This window comes from Mus caroli, chromosome 6 (genome assembly GCF_900094665.2).
Source record: "Mus caroli chromosome 6, CAROLI_EIJ_v1.1, whole genome shotgun sequence".
Taxonomy (NCBI): domain Eukaryota; kingdom Metazoa; phylum Chordata; class Mammalia; order Rodentia; family Muridae; genus Mus; species Mus caroli.
The window spans coordinates 142,825,628-142,842,862 of record NC_034575.1 but is presented as its reverse complement, the minus strand read 5'-3'; the positions used below and the strand labels follow the sequence as shown (position 1 = coordinate 142,842,862).

The 17,235-nt window shown below is 48.2% G+C and overlaps 1 protein-coding gene across 3 annotated transcripts in view; it reads left to right on the top strand.

Annotated features, from left to right (window-relative positions):
* The window catches only part of Bcat1 (branched chain amino acid transaminase 1), an 83,003-nt gene that overhangs the window by 20,097 nt on the left and 45,671 nt on the right, over positions 1-17,235 (top strand). Inside the window, exons 1-3 of one of the 3 annotated variants that reach the window (XM_029478949.1) lie at positions 8,790-8,872; positions 9,822-10,036; positions 10,113-10,184. In XM_029478949.1, coding sequence (XP_029334809.1) covers positions 10,034-10,036; positions 10,113-10,184 — 75 coding nt within the window. In that variant the 5' untranslated portion in view covers positions 8,790-8,872; positions 9,822-10,033. Of the gene's footprint in view, positions 1-8,624; positions 8,873-9,821; positions 10,037-10,112; positions 10,185-17,235 lie in introns of those variants that run through there. The other 2 variants (XM_021164868.2, XM_021164869.1) reach the window with 2 other exon arrangements.

Genomic DNA, 17,235 nt, shown 5'->3' with positions numbered 1-17,235 from the left:
AAGAAAGAAAGAAAGAAAGAAAGAGAGAGAGAGAGAGAGAGAGAGAGAGAGAGAGAGAGGAGATGACAAAGAGAGAGGAGGGAGGGGTGAGAGAGAGGGGTAAGAAGTAAGAGAGTGAGAAGTAAGAGAGCAAGAAGGGGGGGGGGCTGAACAGCCCTTTTTATGGTCTTTACTGTTGCTAGGTAACTGGGGAGGAGTTTAGCCTGAAGGTCAGAAGCTTGGGCCATTGCCTATGTGACTTCTAGCCATGCTTCTCTTGTGGGGGCTGTGGGGTGCGATAACTTAGGCAGGTGCCAGAGTTCTAGGAGCATGAGGGAACACCTACCGTGTCATATAGGTGAATTATCACCCTTCAGGGTTCAGACCTCAGCTCAACTTTAGACCAGCCTGCAATCCCCCCACAGTGGAGAGACTATCTATCATGGCCATGGTGAATGGAGCAGTAGGTCCATACTGAGCACAAGCAGTTTTCAATTCCTTTAGCTACTTCAAAGGAATGGGAGTGTGGTATCTAACAGGTTCCCTTCTTGATCCTGTGCTTCAAGGACACAGGGCATTGCAGAGCATGTCCTTGTATGTCTTCCCCTCGTTCTATAGCTGTTTCAGTCCTGCCTGAAGAGGTGATAACAGAGTAACTCTAGGATTTAAAGTAAGAGGTTTCCCCTCATTTCTGTTGCTCTTTAAAGACACTGGAGGAGGCAAAACCTTCATTTTTTGGCTCTACTATTGATGCGTCCTCCTTGGAATCTGAACTTTCGATGCTCTTTTGTTCTCTGAGAACTTGCTCAAGTCTTTCAACAAGTCGAGCTAATTCTTGTTGTTTCATCTTCTGTCTCTGGGATATCCTTGTCTATTCCTTTGCAAAAAATACCTTAAGCGAATCCCGAGAAGGAGGCCTCATTATGATACTTGGCAGCCTTTTCCTCTAGTTCAATCTTCTCTCTAGGATCAAGAGGCGCGTCACTCTTTCCTGCCTTGTCCGACACCTCAGAAATAAGTGTGGTTGGAACAGCTTTGTTCTTTCTCCCATGTCTGTAAACTTACCATACCTTCCTCAGAGAGCCAAGGACAAATTTCTTCTATAAAAGTCAGAAACTGGGCAAGCTGTTTTTGACTTATCTTGGCTCCTCTAGATTTTAGCAAATCTTTTTTTTTTTTTTTTGGTTTTTTGAGACAGGGTTTCTCTGTATAGCCCTGGTGTCCTGGAACTCACTTTGTAGACCAGGCTGGCCTTGAACTCAGAAATCCGCCGGCCTCTGCCTCCCAAGTGCTGGGATTAAAGGCGTGCGCCACCACCGCCCGGTGATTTTAGCATATCTTTAAGCATATGTATAAAACGCATTCCACCATTACCTTGCCCCATTCTTACAGGGTTAACTCACTGCCAGCCCCAATTTTCTTTATTTTCCTTTGCACACGCTTCCTTTTCCCAATGTGTCCTTCACTGTACCCTGTGTACTTGAGCCCTCCATGTTGAGATACCATCTGACCAAGCCAGCTCAGTCAGTCAATGGGGTCTCGAGGGAGGGAGGGAGGGAGGGAGGGAGGGATTGTAAGGAAAAAGACAACTAGACAACACTATAACATGACTCCACTGGGGACCACACAAACAGCAGCTTTCTGTGGTCACGGAGGATGTACATTCAAGAAGGAAGGTGTCCTGGGTGGGTTTTAATGTTCTCTTGACACACTCCAGAGTCCCCGAGAAGAGGAGACCTCTCTGGTCTCTGCTGCCCCTGTCCTGGGATCCCAGCCCTGCAGCACAGGAGTAAAGTCTGATTAGGACAAAAGTCTAGGAAGATGACTCAGCAGCTGGGCTGGGTGGATGTAGCAAGGGAGGTTAAACAGGAGACAGCCCTGAGGGCCTCTGAGTGGGGCTGAGGAGACCTGGTTATAAGTAGGGGGAGGGGCCTCAGAATTTTCTATCCCAATGCCAAATTCCTGCCAAATTCCTAGAAGGCAGCACCAAGAGTTCTCTCTCTCTCTCTCTCTCTCTCTCTCTCTCTCTCTCTCTCTCTCTCTCTCTGTACATGAATTGCTTGTAGCCTGCTTGCTGGAGCATCCAAAGTGTGACTGTCTGTCTGTCTGTCTGTGTTTATATGTGTGAAGTTGCTGGAGCTTGTCTTTTGCTTCAACCCTTCTCTCTCTGTGTGTGTGTTTGATTTCCCCCCTTTCTTTGCTCTAATCCCTCGCTGTCATAGGCAGCAGCCCCCATCAGTGTCTGGACCAACATGGTCAGCTGCTCCCAGCACTGACCCCCCCCCCCCCCCCCCACTGGCTGCCTGCCTGGGTTTGCCCTGTGGTGTCAGAGCTGGTCACCAGCGTCTGGAATCTGTCTTTGGTTTCTTTCCAATTAATGTGTTGGTTGAGAACGCCAATGCGTTCACAGGCTTCATTTCCTGTCCGCAGCTCACGATCAGGGTCTACACTGAGCTCCAGGCCAGTCAGGGCTGCAGAGGGACATATTGACACCTTGTTTTAGAGCAAAGTGAAAACAGAGGCAGGTAAGATCTTTAAAAATGTGATTTTCAAGAGAGATCATTTGTTTATTGTATGTGTGGGTGTGGCTATGGTACACTTGTAGTCTGACTCGTGGGGAATCAGTTCCCACAAGCCATGTGGGTTTGGGGATCAAACTCAGGTTGTCAGGCTTGGTGGGATGCCCTTTGTCACTGAGTTATGTCTGCAGCCTGTGGTGTTGTCCTTGGTAAGCCTTTATTTAAATCTCTCCCAAGGTTTGCCTGGCAGAAAGCATCTGCGGGAGGGAATATCTTGGCAGCACAGTTCCCGTTTCTTTTTTCACACACACATTTCCTCTCTTTAAAAAAAAAAAAATCAAAGCTTTTCTTGCACTCACTCCAAGGGATAAGCCACAAAAGTTGCTAGGGCATGGAGAAATGAATAACTTAGGTCATTGTGTCCCAAGCCTTCCTGTAATCAGGGCACGGTAAATCCCCTGTCTGTCTTCCCAGCTTTGCCTCATGAAGAAGCCACTCCTAGTCAGGGTGGAACAGGGTCACAAGTGCAACTACCATGCCCCTCCTCTTATCAAATAAGAAGAAAAGGGTCTCAGCGGTTTGTAACATGTACTGTTGTTACAGGAGACCTGAGTTCATTTCCTAGAACCCTTGTTCGGTTGCTCACAACAGCCTGTAACTACAATGGTATCCAGCAACCTCTTCTGGAGTCTGAAGGCACTCACAGGGCCATACACAGAGGCACACACTTCACATACAATTATTTGGCTAGGCATGATACTGCATACCCTTAAGCATCAGTCTCTGTCTGTCTGTCTGTCTGTCTGTCTGTAAATGTGTATAGTATTTTGTTTGCATGTGTACCATGTGCATGCCTGATGCTGTGGAGGACAGAGAAGGTTGTTGGATTCCCTAGAACTAACCATGATTGTGAGCTGTCTCATGGCTACTCAGAACTGAAACTGTGCCTCAGCAAGAGCAGCCAACGCTCTTAATCCTTGAGCCACCTTTCCAGCCTCTTAAATTTTATTATTATTACCATTTAAGATTGTTAGTGCTGGAGTTTGAACCCAGGGCCTTGCACATGCCAGGCAAGCATGCTATCTTCCTAGCTTTCTTTCTTCCTCTTAACTCTTAAAAATGTCTTTGCCTGAACTCCAGTTTGGCTCTCTGTCCCTCAAAAACCAGGGATCCAGTTTTACCTGAGATTCAAGATCTCTACAGGGCAAACAGAGTTCCTCCGGATGCTGTGATTGACAGTTCCCTGCCCAAACTGACAATGGCACTTAAGGTTATAAAGAGCTCACCAGGACCAGGCACACCCTTGGCACTGTCAACTCCAGGAAGCTTGATGGGCACGCTCAGCATGCTGGTGTTTGCTGTGGACTTAAGGACTTCCCAAGGAGTGGTGGGTGCCTGATTACGTCAGTTTTTGATGGACACAGCAGTCTGTCGAATGCCCAGTCTTGTGAACCAGTGAGGTTATCGGAGGGAGTCTATGGGTCGTTATGAGAACATGGGTGAGGGATGTCCTTGTGGCTTTCTCCTCAGAACCATGCACAGTTTGGAGTAGAGACTACCTGGCTCAGGCAGGGAACAATACAGTGGCAGCTAGGTCTGTGTTTGTTAATCAGGGCACACCAGGGAGCATAGCAGGCTTGCTGTGGTCACATGTGTACCCTCCTCCGTCCCCATTTCCTTCCTTCCTTCCTTCCTTCCTTCCTTCCTTCCTTCCTTCCTCCCTCCCTCGCTCCCTCCCTCCTTCCCTTCCTTCTCCCTCCCTCCCTCCCTCCCTTCCTCCCTCCCTCCCTCCCTCCCTTCTACTAAATTACTTAGAGAGTAATAGGCTTCTTTGTGGCATTTTCATAATACTTTTGCTTTATGCTTCCCCTTTCTGCCATGGTCTTCCCCTACTCTCTGCCCTCCCCTTTCCCACTGTACCCCTTTGGCCCCACTTACTTGGGTTTCTCTTCCCATGCGCTCCTCTCTCCACATAGCTTCCCATCTTGTGAACACCTAGATAGTTTCCTGGACTTTATCTACATTTATTCCCATCTAGCTGCAGGTATTAAATAATTGGAAGCTAGAATCCCCAAGTGGGAGATGACATATGGTCCCCACATCTTTATTCCCTACACAAAACAGTGCAACAACTGTTTGTGAAGTGTGATGGTTAATTTCGGTTGTATACTTTGCTACACTGAGAAGGACACAGAACAGTAGATACCCTGGGCATACCTCTGTAGTATTAACCCCAGATGGAGGGGGAGACCCACCTTGATTGTGAATAACCCACACCACAGGCTGGAGTTCTAGACTGAGTCAAATGGGAAAAAGGAAAAGCTGGTCCCAGCTTTCCTGTGTCAGATTCAAGTCTGCTCAGAGGTGAACTGGCAGCCTAGTTCCTGTCCCCTGCCTTCCCTCCACAGTAGGGCTGTTTCCTCTTCCTTGGAGAGCTGAAGTAAGCCCTTCTTCTAAACATTACTGTCTGTTGGGTATTTCCTCATACTAACCAGGAAGTAACTAATATGTCCAGAATTAACTTTGTGTCCAATATCACAGGTCTCCTGGGAATAACGTAAATTATGAGAGGAGAAAGCATAGGATTGGTATGCATGGCTTAGGCTCTAAATACATCCACACATGTCAGGCAGGGATCTGCAACCCCAGCAGCAGGGAATCTTACACTCACTGTCCTGCTTAGATTTTTGCCAATTTGACACAGACTAGAGTCATCTGGAGGAAGGACGCTCAGGTGAGAAAATGCCTCTGTGCAGACTGTCCTGTAGGTGTGGTCTTGGTTGTTGATTGCTGTGGGTGGGCCCGGCATACTGTGGGCATTGCCACCCCTGGGAAGGTGCTCCTGTCATGAATCCCCTCAGTGATGGACTCTGATCCCAATATGTGAGCCAAATAAACCCTAACTCCAGAGCTGCCTTTGCTCACGGTGTTTTTTTCAGCAACAGAAAGCACACAGATACACTTTTCCCATGAACACAGGATGACTGCAAAGCTGGAGATACTGAAGACCACTGAAGGGGCGTGGGGCTGGAGACAGGCAGAGGTTGCTGGGCTGGGCTGGGCAATCAGGGCTAGCTGGCAGGGGCAGTTCCTCCTGTTAAATCAGAACCAGATTTGAGCAGCAGCACCTTTATCTTTATGTGGTCATCATCACGGGGCCATGGGATGCTCCCCTTCTGTCTGCGTACGGAGTTATGCACGTGAGTGCAGTGCCTGTGGAGATGAGAAGGAGGAGTTGGAACTCCCCGAGGACTGAGGACTGGAGTTACAAGTGGTTGTAAAGAAAGTCTCCTGTGTGAGTGGCAGGAACCAGATTCCAGTCCTCTGCATGAGCAACGAGTGCTCTAACCACTGAGCACTGCCCCTCCAGCTCTGTAACTTGAATTTTAAGAGCAAAGTACCATCTAGTGCTGGGGTGCATGTACTCAGGAGGCAGAAGCAGGCATATCTCTGTGAGTTTGAAGCCAACCAGGACTACGGAGTGAGACAAAAGTGTAAAATAAAATGTCCTCTAAAGTCTTGAAGGAAATACCTGTTTTGTTTTTAGCCTCATTTAATTAGGTTTAATGTCTCCCACTCAGAACTTGAAATGTGAATCTATTTTTGTAAAATACAAAGCTTCGAGCCTAAGTGTTTCCAAACAAACACTGAAATCTCTAATCTCTACTTAGCCTCCGCATCTTGGTCCATCTGTCACTCCTGTGACAGAGCTTCAAGATGGCTGGAGGCTTTTCAGGCTAAGGCAGAGATAATGGGCAGCCCATAGGAAAGTGGGGGAGTGAGGGGTAGGCTCGGGTTTCTGGCCTGAGAGGAGCCTGGGGTGTCAGAAGCATTTAGCACATTCATTTTCTGTGTGACACTGGACTGCCTTGTAATCTGTCTGTATATGGCCACCCTGTGACACATTTTGTGTGGCAGTCTGAGGGAAGAGGAGACTCCTATTACCAGGTCATCTGTGGACCTGTCTCTCAGCAGGCTTGCCCTGTGCAGATTATAGAAGCAGGGGTAAGGAGATTTAAAGATTAGGTCATGGAGTGTTAATTGATTGTTCTTGCAAAAGGGACAATTGGATTTAAGAGATTTGTGAAGAAAATGCAGACAGACAGACAGACAGACAGACACACACACACACACACACACACACACACACACACACACACACACGGTGAAAGAATACATCCAGAATAAAGAAAATACCAGCTCGGTAAAAGCAAGTCACACCTTTTTAGGCAGAGCAGCAAATTGATTTGCAGTTCCATCCCAAGCGCTCCCTGTCCACATTGTGAGATAACAGAGATTCAGGCACTGGGGAGGTCGCCTGGGTTTGAGCCTAGCACACAGTATAACTTGGTCATGGAGTAGTACTCTTGCAATTCCAGCACTTGGGAGGTGATTGAGGGAGGATTCGAAGTTCATGCTGTGGGAATACTTAGTGACTTTGAAGCCAGCATTGGTTAAGTGAGACATTGTCTCAAAAATGAACAGACTTGGTCACAGTGGCAGGTTCACAGTAGTGAACCACAGCACAGATTTTTTTCTCTTTATTACTGCTGCTTCAGTCACCATCTATATCCAAGTCCAGTTGTGGATCTGCATCAATCCCATCTACTGTCTGGCTCTTTTGATGCGAGTGATACTCTGCCCCATGGGCATGGCGATAGGTCATTAGGGATCATTCATCGCTATGTTTCTTTAGCAGAATACTAGTAGGTTTTCCTTTAGTCCCATGACTTACTAGTCTCAGTTTGGCCACTTAAGCAGTGCAATGCATGGATTCCATCTCACAGAGTGGGCGGGCCTTAAATCTAATAGAAAAGTAGCCAGTTACTCCCCTAACTGTAGTGAGGATAGAAAGGAAAGCTTATTTGAGGAGTCAAAATGCTGTGCTGTCTTGGCAGGGGAGTGGGTGTGTGGACAGAGCAGGAAGCTTTTAGGTGGCAGGAAAGGAGAGGTGAAGGCCAGAAAAGTGTAGGTGTTAGTGCAGGGTTAGCCAGGAACTAGATGCCCTTGCCAGAGGTCAGGTCCGTAAGGGATACAGTGGCTTCCTTGGTAACACAATCCTGCAATAAGAGATTGCTATCAGATGCTGATTTTTCGCCTTTTTTTTTCTTTCCTTTTGTAACCATCCTTCTGTTTACCTGATCAAGTCAGAGTCCTTCTGTTTAGGACACAATCACCAGCATTGCCATTTGAGAGCCATTTTGTATCCAACAATGTAACTTTGTATCCAACAATAACCTTTGTACCAACCACTATCTCCCCGTGCCATCTTGCAGTCAGGTCTCCGTTGTGGATCCTGTGGTTCATAGATGGGTAATATTGGTGATTACTTTTCTCCTCTGGTGGTATGTGATGTACCACGTGTGCTGGTCTGGAGGGGTAGAGCTTCAGTTAGGCTAATATTCTCCATGTTTGATGACATATGCAAATTATGTCTTCAGCAAACAGGGCCTTACCATGAGGTTATGGAGAGTAAACACTAGCCTTGGCTATAGCCGGTGATGTTTGGGAGAGTCCATGGGACCCCTTTGGAAACAAGTCTCAGAGGTGAACAATAGGGAGAATGGAGGCCCTGTTATTATTTAGCTCATTAAAATCAGTAGTGAAGGCAGAAATGAAGGAGTTAGCTTCTGACACCTGAGTGCAAGGACTCAAGGTCAGCTGGTGGTCCTTGGAGCTGGTAGTGGTTGTGGATTCTAACTCCTAGGTTGGTTTGTTTGCTTGCTTGCTTGGGAGGCTGGGTCTCAGTGTAGCACAGGTCGTCGGAAACTCTTAGCAATCATCTTTCATCAGCCCTTCAAGGGCCGGGGTTAAAAGCGACAGACACCACCCCGCACTAGCAGGGCGGCTGTTTTGCCTGAATCATAGGCCGCACGGTGGTTGCATCGGAGGCTACTGGCAGGGTAGCTAGGTCACAGGAACGGCGAGGCAGAGTCCTCACGTTTTGAGTTCAGCAACTGTAGGACTGTTGCAGGCGAGAGCGGAAGCACAAATGCAGGTCCCTGCTGCAAATCCTGATCGGAGAGAGGGCCCTTGTGATGCTAATGTGTCGCTGAGATGTCCAGGGCCCTGCCCTTCAGAGTTCCTTAGTAAAGCGCGGGTGCTCCTGGGCCCTCTATGCGCGTGCCCAGCCATGCGTGACTGCACGCACCCGCGACGCGGAGATGCTGCATCGGCTGCGCTCGTCCCTGCGCCGCCGGGTGCTTGCTGGTGGCTCTCCCATCGTACCTCTATCACCCGCCACGCCAAACTGCAGTCCCGGGCTCTCGGGACCCGCGGTGCGCCACGAGTCACCGCTGTGCCACGTATTCCCACGCGCCCGCAGCTTCGTCATGGCCTGCTTGCCCCGAGCAACTGCAACCCTGGCCCGCCAGGTACCTGCGTGGCGAAAGGCGAGGGGCGCCAGGACCAGCATCCCGCGGGGACTCACTCGGGGGGCGGGGGTTTCTGCGGGAGGGCGCCACTAGGCTCTTGGGTATCGCCGCAAGGCAACACTGGTCGTGAGGGGATGCGGGGGGGGCGGGGCGGGGGGGTCACGGCGAGGGACTTGGAGGTGCGGGGAACTCGGAGGTTGCCACAGAAGACGCAGGGATTAGGAGTCTCCAGGTAGCCGCGGAGGGCGCCACTAGGGGGCTCAAGGATGGAGATAATTCATGGGTGCTCGTGGTGGCCACCGGGGACTCAGGAGCTAAGAGTGTCTCCGCCGGGGAATTCTGGGGTCATCCTGGGGACTTTCACTGAGGACACTACTGGGGACTGAGGGATTACTGTGGGAATTCAGGGGTCGTCACAAGGGTTGCTGGGGTCACAGACTAGCACGGGGAGAAAACGTGCTAGATGAGGGTCGCCACAGGAACTTGGGCACCTTACGGATGATGTGATGGCTGGGGATCACCAGGGATGCTGGAGTCTAGGCTAGGAAAACTGGAGGATAAAGGGAAGAATTTGCCACCAAAACATCCAGTCCGCTGCCTTTGCAGTCTTGGATCCCTTCGTTCCCTCTTTCCCAGTTATTTAGCAAACTGGCTTGCAGCTTTTTGAATGCCTGCCCCTTTCCCTAGTTAATTCAGAACCACGGTATCATTTATTTATTTAATTGCTGGAAGTATCAAGAGATCTTGTTTTTCAAGTGCAATGTTTTGGCCGCCGCCAAAGCATGGGGGACCCTGTGGGTGGAGAAAATGGTTCCAGCCAGTCCGCATCCCCTCACGCTTAAAGCAGCCTGCCTATTGTGCGCCCGTGATTGACAAGACCACGAGGCTGAGCGCGCTCGGGAGATTTTTTTTTCCACCCCTTTATAAATGGCTTAAACCCTCGTTCTAGACGACTTACTGGACATTTGGGAGACAATTGCCTTCTTGTTCTTTGCTGGAGAACCCCGGCTCCTGGACTGACCCGGAATTTAAGGAGCTCCTCCCTAAGCTGCGGGAAGATATAAGTCAGACCTGGGACCGGGTGGGAAGCCTAGGACAGTCTCTGGCTGGAGCTGGCCTTGCCTGTTGGACAGTACAGACTTGGCTTTTCTGTCTTCTGTGATGGTAAGTCCCTTGACCAGGTCCCGCACTGACTCACCTGGCTTTATTTAATGGAGATTTAATTATTTTTATTTTTAAGGACTGCAGTAATGGATGCTCCGCGCCGTTTGCTGGAGAAAGAGGATCAGAAGAAGTGGCCGAGACTTTTAGGGTAAGGCATTTGCTGGGGTGGTTAAGTTACTGAGTTAATGCATTTCAGGTTGAGATTAGGGTTTGGGGAATTTAAAGTGAGTGAGTTCTTGAGTTTTAAATTACAGCCAGGGGAAAAGCCATTTGAGATTAATACCAGTCAGCAAAGCAAAATTTGCCTAACAGCAAGCTGCTTGTTTTGTCTTATGAATTAGACATTTATCGGAAAAGAGCGAATTAATGAATAGGAACTGGAGGTTGCTTTTTAAATTGCATCAGCTTAACCCTTCGCTCTGTTTGCCCAAGAAAAGGGCTCTGTACTTTTTCACCTTAAAAAAATCACCGAGCACGTTTACAGTCCCAGACTGCGATTTCTTTCCCTTGCACTGTGTGGTTTATGTATGGCACGGTCTCCTGCTTCCCAGCAGAGTTATTGGAGGGACAGAGATCTTATTAAAGCACTTGACAGCCCTCCATCCTTCTCCACCAGCCCCCAGCCTGGAGGGTTTTGCAGATCTTCGTGGGTGCTTGGCTCTGCCACTTTCCTGGCTCTGATACTCACTGTCAATTGTCACCCATAGTACAGAATGTCCCTGTGACCTCACATCCTGGCAGGGTTCAGAGAGGGACTGGAACTTGACTCGTCTGTTTTGAACCACAGGGGACACTCAGTGTTCGGGGACAGTGCTAGGAGCACAAAGCAGAATGGTGAATTCAGGATAAGCCCTCTGCTCACAAGCGATTTGTTTTAAACCAAAATATAGTAAGATATACTACAGTGAGGTGCTGTGGATTCTGTCTGATTTCTGGTGTATTAATGTAATTTCCTTGTAGCGCTTCCAAGAGTCCCACACTGGTTACGTGTGGGTCACATGACCAGTCAGTAGCGCTGGGGCTCAGTTCTTTAAGCACCTCCAGGACTCAGCTCTAATAAATGAAAAGTGTCGGGTCACATTGGCTGACTTAGAACTATACAGGCTGGCCTTGAACTCTTGCTAACCTTTTAAAGACAATAATTCAATAAATCAATATCTCAAAAAATTATTGTATGCATTTCAACTGAAATGACTTTATGGTTTTATGCAAAGCATTCAGTGCAAGATAGAACTCATAGTGAAAAATAGTGTATTTGTTAGTTGAAATTTGTACACGTCCTCTGCGTAGCAATGGTAAAGCGTGACCTACTCTACTTGCGTTTTAGGTGTGGACTGAGAGTATCGATAATCTGGGGAATAGAAATGACAGGTTTTATTACTTGGCTTTGCATGGTGCTGGCTGTTGAACCCAGGCCCTTGCACACACTAAGAGCCTTTATTACTGAGTCACACGCTTAGCCGTGATCCCTGCTTCTTACAGTTTTCTATCTGCTAATGGACTGCTGCTTCCCTGGTCTCTCCTCCGTCCTGTTCCTATTATTGTTCTGTTCTCAATCCTCACATATTAAAATGAGGGTGCTAGCTGGGCCAAGAAATCAGTTCTCTCTCTCTCTCTCTCTCTCTCCCCCCTTTTAAATCTAATTCTTCAAAATTAAAAAAAAATCTATTGTCATTTAAAAATTTTTGTGTATTTGTTATTGTAAGAGGGCACCACTGGTGCATGTGTGGTATCAGGGGTAAGTTGGAGGGGCTGTCTCTCTCCTTTCCCATCAAGACTTGAACCTTCTGGAAGGAGCGCAGGCTGTCAGTCAGGCTTGTACAGCGTGCTTTACTCTCTTTGTGGGCTAGTTTTCTCTCTCTCTTTTTTTTTTCTCAACAAATTTGTTTTTAAGTGTGCCTCTTTGTCCTCTCTCTCTCTCTCTCTCTCTCTCTCTCTCTCTCTGTGTGTTTGTGCGTGCACATGTATGAGTTCCCTTGGATACCAGATGCCCTGGGTCCTCTGGCACTGTAGTTACAGATGGCGGTGAGCCACTTGACACTGTTCAGGGAATTGAACCTGGTCCTCTGGAAGAGCTGCCTGCACTCTTCCGGCAAGCCGGCTCTCCAGATCCTTTCAACCGCCTTTGTTTAAGAAGCTGTATTTACTACTTTAGACTTTTCCTATGGACCTCAGAGATGAGCTCTCTTCATTCTAGTTTCCTCTGATTGGCCTCAAAGCTGTAGAATTTTCTTCTTCAGACCTCATTAGGTTCTCAGAGAAAGCACGGAGTAGATGAGAGCTGTCTCTCTCAGTGGAGCAGAAGCATGCAGGAGCTCCCTGGGAAGCCCCGTGCTTCCAGTGCTGATGCACCGCACCGCGGGCTTAGAGCGAGTCTTTTTTTTTTTTTTTTTTTTTTGTTTTTCGAGACAGGGTTTCTCTGTGTAGCCCTGGCTGTCCTGGCACTCACTTTGTAGACCAGGCTGGCCTCGAACTCAGAAATCCACCTGCCTCTGCCTCCCGAGTGCTGGGATTAAAGGCGTGCGCCACCACGCCCGGCTAGAGCGAGTCTTAGTGAGTTTCCAGTGCAGAGAAGAACCGAAGTGCTCAGGTGCTTCCTCATCATGGCGTCAAAGCAGAAAATTGTTCCCCCCTTTTAAATTAAAATTTTTTTTTTTTTTTTTGCATGTGCTTGCTTACTTCTTTTGTGTATGTGTGTAGGTACCTGCATGTGCAAGTCAGAACAACTTTTAGGGGTTAGTTCTGCCCTTCTACTGTGGGATCCAGGTAGTGATCTTAGGTCGTCAGGCTTGGAGGCAAGCATCACTGAGCCGTATAGCTGGCCCAGGAACTTGTTCTTAATATGCCCTGTGTCATTTCTCAGGTACTAGGCTGCCCTGTTTGCTTCCAATGATCATGATATAAAGCATCGCTGTACAAAGGCTGCTTAGTTAGACTTCCCCTTCCCCACTTTGTTTCTGACAGGGGTCTCATTGTGTAGCCCTGGCTGGCCTAGAACTCACCAGGTAGACCAGGCTAGCCTGCTAACCTTGAACTCAGGAATCTACCTGCCTTAACCTTTTAAATGCTGGGATTAGAGATGTGTACCACCCCATCTGAGTTTTTTAAGATTTATTTTACTTTATGGGTGCATCCCTCCACATGGACTATGCATATTTGGTGTCCACACGGGCCTGACGGTGTCGATTCCCTCGGACCAGAGTTACAGATCATTGTGAGCTGCCATGTGGGTGCTGGAATCGAATCCAGGTCTTCTGAAAGAGCAGCTGGTGCTCTTAGCTTCTGAGCTATGTCTTCAGGCCTCACCCCCAACTTCCTTTGACATCAGGCCTTGCCTTTAATCCCAGCACTCAGAAGACAGAGGCTGCTGGATCTCTGAGCTCAAGGCTATCTGGGGCTATATAGTAAGACTCTGTCAAAAACAAACAAACAAACAAAAAACAAAACAAAAAAACAACCCTAACTTTTAATCTCTAGAATTATGGAACTTGTCTCAAATAAAGGAATTTAGAGTTTCTTGGTGAAATTATAGAGGCCACAAGATCTTGTGTTACTTTGAAAAAACTGGATATAGGAGGGAAATCTTTATGTTCAAATCTGGATTAGAGGGAAATGGTCAGGGGAGATAACCGTGACTCCCACAAACAGAGGGAATGCCTGGAAATTTTATCATTTAGAGTTTTAACTGGTATTCAAAGGTTAGAATTAGAGCACCAATTTCACTTGTTTTTTGACCTACTTATGAGTTTGTACTGATGTTGCTGTGAGTGCAGTGGCGTCAGAGGCCAGAAGAGGTGCTGGAAGGCCCTGGAGCTGAAGTTATGCTTGTCCCTGAGCTGCTTGATGGTGCTGGGAGTGAACCCAGCTTGCCCGCGAAACAGCCTCTGAGCTGTCTCTTTGGCTCTAGAAGAAAAGCACTAAGTTGAATATAAATGTGCTCTGTGTCTCAGCTTGGCCCTTAAGCAGCTCTGGTGCTTCGGTCTAGCCTGGGGTAACTGTGGGTGGGCCCCACTTCCGTTTTTCTGCTTCTTGCACTGCTGGGCATTGTGCCCAGGACTTATACACTATAGGCCCTGCCCCTGCAGCTTAGGCTCTGGAAGCATTTTAGGCAAAGGGTTCAGAGTTTTGGTCTAGCCTTGGGTAACTGTGGGTGGGCCCCACTTCCGTTTTTCTGCTTGTTGCAATGCTGGGTGTTGTACCCAGGACTTACACACTGTAGGCCCTGCCCTGCAGCTTCGGCTCTGGAAGCCTTTTAGGCGAAGGGTTCAGAGTTTTGGTCTAGCCTTGGGTAACTGTGGGTGGGCCCCACTTCCGTTTTTCTGCTTGTTGCAATGCTGGGTGTTGTACCCAGGACTTACACACTGTAGGCCCTGCCCTGCAGCTTCGGCTCTGGAAGCCTTTTAGGCGAAGGGTTCAGAGTATACAATCATATTGACGACACCTTGATTGTCTTAACTTGTGGATTTGAACTCAGGGCCTCTTGCTTTCACGGCAAGTACTCTTTCTCACTGAGCTCTCTCCCTACTGTGGGAAGACTTAAAAACTATAAGCTAGATCACATGTCAATGGGCCCAGGACCTCCAAGGGGCCAGAGGCTGAGACATTTTGCTCAAAGTTTTGAAAGGGATTTTTACCTTGGCAGATAGAGTTCGAATGGAGAACTATCTTGCAGTTGATCTCAGAGGCTCGGGGCCTGGGCCTGGAAAATCACTGGTATGGAGGTGGGGAAGCCTGGTGAAGTTGCATAAAGCTCAGCATTGCTCAGATTCTTTTTTTTTTTTTTTGGATTTTCGAGACAGGGTTTCTCTGTGTAGCTCTGGTTGTCCTGGCACTCACTTTGTAGACCAGGCTGGCCTCGAACTCAGAAATCCGCCTGCCTCTGCCTCTCGAGTGCTGGGATTAAAGGCGTGCGCCACCACGCCCGGCTGCTCAGATTCTTTTACTTATATCTTCTCACCACAGCCGGCTTGCTTGTTCAACCACTAAAATGCCAGGAAAATCCAGGACAGTCTCACCTCTGCAGGCCAGGCATCCCTGCTCCCTCCCCGCAGGCAGGTGCCTGCAAAGAGCAATAAAGAGGCTTCCTGAGCTTATGGCCCACTACTTCCTGGGAAGGAGATGGCAAAGGCTGTGGTCTCAGCAAAATAGCCAGAGGCCTGAGAGAGTTGGTATATAGGGGCATAGCCGGCTATCCTGGTCCATAACTTGCCTAGCTTTCCCAACTGCAATAGCTGTAGACCTCTGACCTTTCACCCCTGTTCTCCCCTTCCTCTTCTTCCTGCAGCAGGGATCTTTGCTATGTCCTACTTTGTCCATCTGCCTGAAATACATTACTCCTAGGTCTGTAGACATCCTGCTTGCTCCCTGCATTCAGGTGTGCTCAGATACCTCTGCAAAGCCAAGACCAAAGTCCCCTTCCCTGCCTCTTCTTCCGAGTTCCTTTAATTCTTCAAAGCATTAATCACCTTGATCTAGTTTCCTCGTTATTCCTTTATCTCCCCTTTGCTTGCAGAGCAAGGATGGGTGTTTCTAATGACCCATGGCATTAAAGATACAGAGTAGCTCAAAAATACTAGGTGGGAGGTTTGGATAATCCATTGTGGATAACCCATGCCAATTTGTAACTGTCCTTGGCTGGCAGTCACAGTCCAGTAAACAAGGGCTGGAGTCTCGGTATATTCTATACACCACCCCCCAAGCCTCAGTGCCTCTGCGATTAAAGCTTAAATAAAATTTAAAATGTTAAGAATAATTACAAAAGAATGCTGATATTGAGTAACGAGGAAAAGCGGGCACCCTCAATATTGATGAGACAGAGCCTGAGTTCACTTTCAAATTATCCTAATTCAGATGGCCAGTGAACAGCAAGGCTCAGGTGTTTGTTTTTGTTTTTAAGCTTGAAGACATTTTTATTAAAGTTCAAGAGAGAAGTAGCAGGGTGGGCAAGCTGTAAATCTTGGCAGCTGCCTGGAGGAGGGAGATGGGTAAGGGGAGGAGAGAAAGCCCTCCTCAGGATATTTCAGGATAAGCTGTTTACTGTCTGTCTGTCCATTCCATGTCAGGAAGTAGTACTGCAGAGCCTGGGAATGCAGTGAAGTGGTGAGGGTGGTGTGCAGTCAGCCAGAGTGAGTGAAGCTGGGGCTGGAAGAGCGAAATTTCGCCAGATCTTTTGAAGAGCCATGCACATTATTGATGATGTTGTTTAGAAAGAAAATCAGGGCCATGGATGACATAATGGGTAAAAGTGATTGCCGTGTAAATCTGATGACACGCATGTTTGATCCCTGGTGCCTGTGGTGGAAGGAGAGAACCAAATCCCAGAAGTTGTCCTCTGAGCTCCACAGAGCTGCGGAGTATGCCTGCATTCATGCGTACCATGTGTATGTACATACAACAATTAATGAAAGTCTAGAAAGCTGATGTCTGCTGGCTTCTCCGTGTTTAAGATATGTCTAGAACTCAGTCTCACTGTTCAGCTCACACTGACCATCTAACAGACACACCTGTTCTGCATCTTCCTGTGAGAAACTTTGCTAATAATCTTATTGTCGGGAACTGTGGGTGGGAGCTGGGGATGTAGTACAGCTGACAGAGTGCTTGGCTAGTGTGCACCACTCAGAGACTTAGTATTGGAGAGTTTTAAGCTAGCCTGAGTGACAAGAGACTCTGACGGACTCCCCCTATCCCCAATACCACCAAAAGCTTTCTTCTTCATAGTTTCTTTTTAAAATTGTACTTTATTTATTGTTGTTGTTGTTCTCTAGCTGTTCCCAAGTTAAGGATCAGAACCGAGGTGACTTGGGTTTGTGACAATGGCTGAGCTGGCTTGGTGGAGAACAGCTGAGTGCAGTTGTTTCCTATCTTCCTGTTTTTGTGCGGCTGAATAGGAGGGCTTTTGTTTACTGTCTGTCTCCTCCTAGGACAGGGTTTGCATCTGCGGCTCCATTCTCTCTCTGCCTGTCCGTCTTCAAAGAGGAGAGCACTTCTTTGCTGTCTGTGCTCATCTGTGAGCCTCCGTATCTGGAGGAGCTGGGAACATGTGATTGGAATGCTCTGGGGAGGTGGAGGCAGCTGTAGCGGGCAGTGGCTGGGTCCTTAAAGATCCTCCCTGCTCCTGTGAGCAGTGCTGTGTGCCCTGAAGGATGCTCCCTGCTACTGTGAGCAGTGCTGTGTGCCCTGAAGGATGCTCCCTGCTACTG